This window comes from Crocuta crocuta, unplaced genomic scaffold (genome assembly GCF_008692635.1).
Source record: "Crocuta crocuta isolate KB4526 unplaced genomic scaffold, BGI_CrCroc_1.0 scaffold139, whole genome shotgun sequence".
NCBI lineage: Eukaryota > Metazoa > Chordata > Mammalia > Carnivora > Hyaenidae > Crocuta > Crocuta crocuta.
Genome location: NW_027533258.1, coordinates 8,951,381 through 8,959,220, shown reverse-complemented (window position 1 = coordinate 8,959,220; position 7,840 = coordinate 8,951,381). Strand labels below are relative to the sequence as shown.

Below are 7,840 nucleotides of genomic sequence, written 5' to 3'. Positions count from 1 at the left end.
CCCCGCCAAATGAACGTAACCAGAGCTAATGTCCCAATGCTTCTCCTAACACCATTTTTCTCTTTGTTTTTCTCTGCAAACTTGGAAATCATAGCATGGATGTTTTTACTCTATAATATTACAAATGAATTTGTTTTGCTGCATCATCTCTAAGATCACCGTTTCCCCAGCCCTGGTGTTCCTGGTTATGCATTTCCTTTTCATTTGTGTTCTAAGTCTTTTTTAAAATTTGTTGTGTGTTTTAGTTGCATAGGGTTTTTTTTTCTGACATCGTGATATTAGAAATGTTCATTTGTCTCCTTTATGGATTTTTGTTTTTGTGTGTAATGTCATGTAAATATTCATATATATTTTTTCCTTTTTTAATTTTTTTAAATGTTTATTTATTTTTGAGAGAGACAGAGAGAGAGAGAGAGAGAGGGTTAGGGGCAGAGAGAGAGGGAGACAGAATCTGAAGCAGGCTCCAGGCTCCGAGCTGTCAGCACAGAGCCTGATGCTCATGACCTGAGCAATGGTTAACTAACTGAGCCACCCAGGTGCCCTTATTTTCTTAAATTTATGTCTTTAATCTGCTTAGATTTCCATATACTGTATGGTATGTGCTAGGAATCTTACTCTGAATTCTTCCAAATGTTTAGTAAATGTTCACTAAACCATTTAAAAAACCTTACTGATGCATTTTTTGGTATATTAAAATGTTTATATCTTTGGATAAGTGTTCGCTTTGGTAGCACATAAACTATATCTTTGGATAATATCCATCTTTTTATTACCTGTATAATATTCCTTCTGATAGATCTCCGTAATGTGTTAGTTTTATTTTGGACACGTGAGATTATTTTCTTGCTACTCTAAATACTTTTACAATGAAAAACTTTTTGGACGTTACTTTTTCTATAATTTGGATTATTTATCTAGGTTGGGGTTCAGGAAGTAGAATCAATGGATCAAAGACTACAACTATTTCTTTTAAAAAAAATTTTTTTTATGTTTAGTTATTTTTGGGAGAGAGAGAGAGAGACCGTGAGTGGGAGAAGGGCAGAGAGAGAGAGGGAGACACAGAATCGGAAGGAGGTCCTGGACTCTGAGCTGTCAGCACAGAGCCTGACGTGGGGCTTGAACCCACAAACTTGTGAGATCATGACCTGAGCCGAAGTCGGATGCTTAACCGACAGAGCCACCCAGGCGCCCCTATAAACCTATTTCTGACCTTTAAAACGTGTTGCCAAGTTGCTTTCCAAAAGGACTGTGCCAATTATAATACCCTCCATGTCGGAAGGTACCAGTTTCGCTATACCCTTCCCTGAACTGCTTATTACAACNTTTTCAACTTTTTTTTTTTTTTTTTTTTTTTGCTAATTTGCTAGGCAAAGCTGGTCTCATTGTGGTTTTAATTTGCATTTATTGTATTGTAACGGAGGCAACATTTTCTTCCGGATTTGTTTACAGGTTCTATTTATTCTTTTGTGCATCATGTCTTTGACCCGCCCACCACACTGCAGACCCACGTGATTTAGAATTCTCTGGTCACAATGCTAAAGGTCTCAGCCGCCTTCCGGAGCTCGTGGGGGTTGAAGATGCAGAGAATAATACCTCACCACTGCGCTGTGAGGGGCGCCGTCAGCAGGCTCAGGCTGAGAATCCTACTCTTCTTTGCCCTGAATACACCGTGTGCGTGACAGACCTTCTACAAACCCCTCCCGCTTGTCACGCGGTAGTTGCTATCTGGGCTTATCAATTAAACACCCCAAAGGTGGGTTAGGTCCTCTGAGTTGGTCTGCTTGTGGATCAGGGCATAGCAGCACCGGGTAAATGGTGGTGCCAGAACCGGCACCTTGAGTGTGTCGATAAGCCAAGGCTTCCCCAGGGACAGCTTGAGAAGGCACGTTTTCCAACTCAGTTATATATTTTCAAAAACAAAGGAAAAAACATTAGGCAGAGAATTCTTTATAAAAGAGCCAGAATCCCCTTTCGGGACTCACAATTGTTCTGGAAACCCAGCTGAGCGCTCGAACACACTCCCGTTCTTAGTCATCAAAGCCTACATATTCTTGACGGGCTGTTCGACAAGGTCTCAGTTTACCTTTCCAGTCAGCTTTCTCCTCTGTGTCTGTTTTTATGGGTTTTCAAGGAAAGGAATCGGGAGGCCCCGCTCGATGCCTGGCCTGGGAAGCCATGTCTATCTTAAGAAGGGGCTTAAACTCAGAGCCCTGGCTCACGAGTCCTCGACTTCCTAGTGAAAGGACCTCACCCCTTCCTAGAAGCCTTCAGTTCAAAAGCACCCGTGGAACAGAAAGCCCAGGGGTTCCCAGTGCCTTTGCGAAGGCCCTCGGTGGGCCAGGCGCCCCAGGACCGACGCCACCCCGTGGGGACCTTTCCCGGGCCGGCCCTCACCTCTCGGGTCTTCTGCAAGATGTGCTCCAGGAGGATAAGGAAGTGGCCGGGGTCCCGGCTGACCAGCTCCTGCAGGCTCCAGCAGTTGAGGCACAGCCCGGCTGGAAAGGCAGAGAGAGAGGGGGCGTTCAGCTGAGCTTTGGGGAGGAGTGGGAATCCCTGGGCTCCCCTGGGGAATCCCTTTCTGCAGAGTCTGAGAAAGCCCTGGGTCAACAGTGCACTCGCTCGGGCCTCATTAAGACCCAAGGACCAGCTTTTTATTCCTGCAGATGGCGGAGGCTCAAGAGACACAGAGATGCCTGGGATCCCCCGTTCGGGGCCATGATTCTGCAGCCCCGCCTCTGGAGAGCTATGCTTCTTACACACACACACACANCCCGCCCCGCCTCCCCCCCCCACGTTTCCTACAGCAGGTGCCGCCACGTGCACGGTGCAGGGCAGGCAGGCAGCCGCAGAGGGTGCTGGGAGAATAAGGGGCGGGGCCGCAGCAAGCCCCGCCCACCGGAGGCAAGGCCCAGTCTAGCACAGCCGTGGGACTTCCCAGGACTGCCCGGCCGCAGCGGCCCAGGAAGGGGGAAGCTACATCCATCTGCCATTTGAAAGCCAGAGTGAGCCCTTTGTTGTTCTAGAACTTCCCCAGCCTTTCTCACTCTGTCAGGCTCTGTTTCCCCGCAGTCAGCAAGGGTAAACCCCTAGAGATGGCAGGGGCGGGCCTAGAGGCCCGTGTGTCCACGTGCACACAGGCGCATGCGCAGCGGAGGGCGCCACAAGTACCGGTGGAAATGGACTGACCGTGAACTTCACGGAGCCCAGGCTCCGGGAGCCTTGATGCGCGTGCGGGCTCCTTGCAAGGCTGGGGAGGCCCAGACAGTGCTTACGTGCAGAGAGCGGTTCTTACAAAATTTGCAAAAGTCAGGGGGCGCCTGGGTGGCTCAGTGAGTTAAGCATCCGACTTCAGCTCAGGTCATGATTTCACGGTTTGTGGGTTCGAGCCCCACGTCGGGCTCTGTGCTGACAGCGCAGAGCCTGTTTCAGATTCTGTGTCTCCCTTTCTCTCTGCCTCTTCCCCACTCATGCTCTGTCTCTGTCTCTCAAAACTGAATGTAGAAAAAAATTTGCAGAAGTCAGATCTTTCTGCGTTTTACCTAATGATGTCACACACACACACACACACACACACACACACACACCCCGCCTCAATTCTATACTCTGAGGCTTCTTCATCAAAACCTAGGGAGCAAACCACCATCTACTGAGCACCTATTGTGTGCCAATAAGGTGCTAGGCTCTTGCATACATGATCTCCACTGAATCTCCTATCCTCCCTTCAGGAAGGGGTTCCTGTGGTCGCTACTTTCACTTTACAGACAAGGCACGTGGGTCGTGACAGGTTAAGCGGCTTGCATGAGGTTATAGCAGCCAATGAGACACAGTTTTAATACAGATCTGTTGAATTCCAAAGACGGAGGAAAGCCTCTCAGAGGCGGTGGCATTGGGGCTGAGACCTGGGTGAGAAGGAACCAGCTATGGGCAGTTCTGAGGGAAGAGTTCCGGGCAGCAGGTGCAAAGGTCCTGAGGTAGGAAGGAACCAGGTATGTTCAAGGAGCAGCGGATATCTAACGGGGTAGTTAGCGAGGCAAGTGAGGCAGGAGATGTGAAAAATCTGAGAAGCATGAGAAGTGATCACAAGTAGGCCCCGTCTTCAGAGGGCCCAGCCTATATCTGGAAGGAACTAGAAACGAAGTGAACTGTTCCGGGGAGAGCTATCTCCGAAGTCCTAGCTAGCCTGCTGGAATGGGCAGTTGTGGTATTTCTAAGCAGGTGTGCTAGCTTCTTCAAGGAGCTGTCCTTCTGGGCCATGGGAAGAAAGCAAGTTAGAGCCCCGAGGAGGAGGAAGGTGTGGGAGCACAGACTGCTGTCTACTGAGAGCCTACTATAATCAGGTGCTGTGCTGAGCACCAGCCCACGAGAGGCCCGGGGCCTGCGACACGGCACAGACGGGGTCAGAACCCTAACCTGGCAGCTTCCGTCAGCTGCCCAGTGCTCACCGTAGCCCCTGAGGCTTTCTCGGGCCCCACGCCCCCCTCCCGCCCCCCAGACCTACCTGACCAGGAGCTGGAGCAGCGGCTGAGGCTGAGGCCGTGCAGGCAGCGTTCCAGAGCGTGCTGGATACGGTCCTCCGTGCACGTCGTGGCCCCTGGCTGCATCCTGAGTCATCGCCTGCACGGGGAGGGGCGGGGGACAGACAGCGGTCAATCTGGGGAGCCCCAGGCTCCGGGAGCGAACGGCCTAGCGGAGCAGATAGTGGTCAACATGCACTCCCAGCCCAGCCCGATCAGCCCTGCTGCAGCCCCAATGCCAAGGGCGTGGCGGGGAGGCGGGGAGGCTGGGAGGCGGGGAGCTTAAAGCGGCTGGATCCCAACAGAGACGCAGGCCGCCAGGGGCGGGAGCCCCACTGCGCAGGCACATGTCCCCACGAGTGCCCGGGAGTAGCCAGATGCCAGAGGGCATGCGGACTCCTTGAGAACAATCAAAATCTTTTTAAAAAAAATTTTTTTTAATGTTTTATTTCTGAGAGAGGGTGAGAGACAGCATGAGCAGGGGAGGGTCAGAGAGAGAGGGAGACACAGAATCTGAAACAGGCTCCAGGCTCTGAGCTGTCAGCACAGAGCCCGACATGGGGCTTGAACCCACGAACCGTGAGATCATGACCTGAGCCGAAGTCGGACGCTTAACTAACTGAGCCACCCAGGCGCCCCAAGAGAACAATCAGAATCTTAAAGCCACTGAGGAGAGGTTTTAAGAAAAGGCTTATGAGCACCAGATGGGGAACTAGGAGAAGCGCCAGATGCCGAGAGCCTCCAGGAGGGCCAGCCCAGCTTCTCAGCCAATGTGGGGGGGCTCCTGGGGCCCCCGGAAGCCACGCAGGTGGTTTAGCACAGTCAATAAACCCAGGCCCTCACAGCAACAGACTTGGGCTCAGAGCGTGAGTCTGCTATTTGCCAGCCGTGTCCCTTTAGGCAGACTTGTTACCTCTTCCAAACCTCAGTTTACTTGTCTGTGAAGTGGGGGTAGCACTGCACTGACCGTATAGGGGCGTCGGGAAGAATGCCATGGTGGATGTGCCCAGGAAGCTTTCCAGACACGAAAGCTATCCTGCCACAGCCTGGGCCACATTCACACTTCCCCGCATTCACCCCTCCCAGGGCGCACCCCATTGCTGGCCCGTCAGGCCAGGTCCTGGAACGGGGCCGAGGAAGCGACGGTCCAGCCCTGTGGAACTGGGGATGGACCAGGAAACCACAAGCAGAAGCATGGAGCCCAGAGCTGAGCCATGCAAACGACATGCAAAACCGTGGAATCCTAATGCAGAGCCAGCTGGGTGACCAGAACATTCGGCTCAGGGAGGCCTCGGGTAGGCAAATACCCCCACTTCCCCAGCGTGGGAGGAACCACTCGCCAAAGGGAACACAAGCCCTTTGTGAGCTGTCCAGCAGACTGCACGCCAGTGAGGTCCCCGCTGGGCCAGGCACCGTGGGGCTCCCGGGAAGCAGCGTGCGTCCACTCTCCTAGGCTTACTGACCACCTACTAAGCGCCCAGGACAAGGGACACAGCAGTGAAAAGAGGCAGCCACTGACACTCCACACTTGAACATACCAAGAAAGAGGTCATCATAAAGGTGATGCTGTCAAAACAGACATGGTACGGGGCACCTGGGTGGCTCCATCGGTTAAGCGTCTGACTTCAACTCAGGTCCTGATCTCCCGGTTCATGGGTTCGAGCCCCGTATTGGGCTCTGTGCTGACGGCTCAGAGCCTGGAGCCTGTTTCGGATTCTGTGTCTTCCTCTCTCTCTCTGCTTTCTCCCCAACCCCCGCCCCCACTGCTCATGCTGTCTCTCTCTCTCAAAAATAAACAAACATTAAAAAAAAACAAACCAACAACCAGAGATGGTACTGGCAGCTAAATAGAGAGCACACTCTGGGTGGCTGGGAAGCCTCCCAGAAGGGACATTTAAACTGGATGAGGGAGCTAGGAGAGAAGNGGAGCCTGTTTCGGATTCTGTGTCTTCCTCTCTCTCTCTGCTTTCTCCCCACCCCCCGCCCCCACTGCTCATGCTGTCTCTCTCTCTCAAAAATAAACAAACATTAAAAAAAAAAAAAACCAACAACCAGAGATGGTACTGGCAGCTAAATAGAGAGCCCACTCTGGGTGGCTGGGAAGCCTCCCAGAAGGGACATTTAAACTGGATGAGGGAGCTAGGAGAGAAGTGAGGGGAAGAACATTCCAGAAAGAAAAGACGGCATCTGGGTGCAGGAAAGGGGCTGCCAAGGACTGAGACTCTGGACCCCAGGGCCAGGTCCCACTATCTCCTGGCTGCTGAGGCCAAGGACTGAGTTCAGAAAAACTTTCACTGGTGATTCAGGACCATGGACACTGAGTGTTTCCATTAGTGGCATCTGGAAGCCCAAAGGTGTCCTCGGGCCCTTGCAGGGCAACTTTCCCAGTCACCTTTGGGCCCTCTGTCTGCTGACTCGTCTACAGGTGGCCCGGGCAGTGAGTCCACGGACCCTGCCGCCCTCGCCTGGATGGGCTGGTCCCTGAGTATTTGTGATACACCCGTAGTCTTCCGCCTTCAGCCCCACTGCAACACCCCGTCCAGCTCCGAGCTATTCAGATGCAGAGCTCACAGAACCTTCTGGAAGGGCTGGATGCTCAGGCCCCTTCACAGGGATGACTGTGGGGCATGCTGGCTGGCCCAGATGTCGTCAAGGGACCCTTGGCCCCTGCAGGCTGATCTCTCCCCTTTTGCCCCAGGGCGGGTTCTTGGAGGGGCTCAGAGGTCATCCCCCCTGACCCCCCCGCACACACACACCCCTCATTTCACCAAAGGGGAAGCCGAGACCCAGAGAGGGTAAGTAAGGGGCGGCGCAGGGGTGGGAGCCGAAGCTAGAAGAACCAATACAGATAGCAAGAGACAGCGGGGTGCCAGGCGGGACTTCTATGTTCCCAGACTGCGGCTGAGACCCAACTCTGGGGACAAAAGGCGATCAATGACGTACCTGCTCCTATAATAAGAGTCACAGTGAACTGGCAGGGATGGGGCCCAGCAGCCACCCTGGGGGCCTTGCTGGGAGGGGTCCGTCCAGAATTGGCAGAGCTTCCTACCTGCCCCTTCCCCCAACACAGTAAGGCTGGGAAACCACGAGGGGCTTGTCCAGCATCCCAGATGGCTCTCCTCTGTCGCCCAGAGCCAAGGGCAGAAGGGCATTAAGAGAATCCCTTATTTAGACTGGATGCTTGCTGGGGGCGGGGGTGTGTGTGTCACTGTGGTGTTCTCAGGTCACTCTGCTCGGCCAGCATACCTGCTCCCCATTCCCTGCGAGCCCTGCTAGGGCTGAGAGAAGATGTGAGCTCCTTGGGGGTGGGGGTGGGGGCGGGGGTG

General features: G+C 53.3%; 1 protein-coding gene across 2 annotated transcripts in view; it reads right to left on the bottom strand.

The window, feature by feature from the left end:
* PIK3R5 (phosphoinositide-3-kinase regulatory subunit 5) overlaps window positions 1-4,614 on the bottom strand; it is a 26,357-nt gene extending 21,743 nt beyond the window's left edge. For both annotated transcript variants that reach the window (XM_077746571.1, XM_077746572.1), the window contains exons 1-2: window positions 4,499-4,614; window positions 2,395-2,495 (exon numbers count right to left, since the gene is read on the bottom strand). In XM_077746571.1, coding sequence (XP_077602697.1) covers window positions 2,395-2,495; window positions 4,499-4,601 — 204 coding nt within the window. In that variant the 5' untranslated portion in view covers window positions 4,602-4,614. The remainder of the gene's footprint in view (window positions 1-2,394; window positions 2,496-4,498) is intronic.
* Between the last annotated feature and the right edge of the window lie 3,226 nt (window positions 4,615-7,840).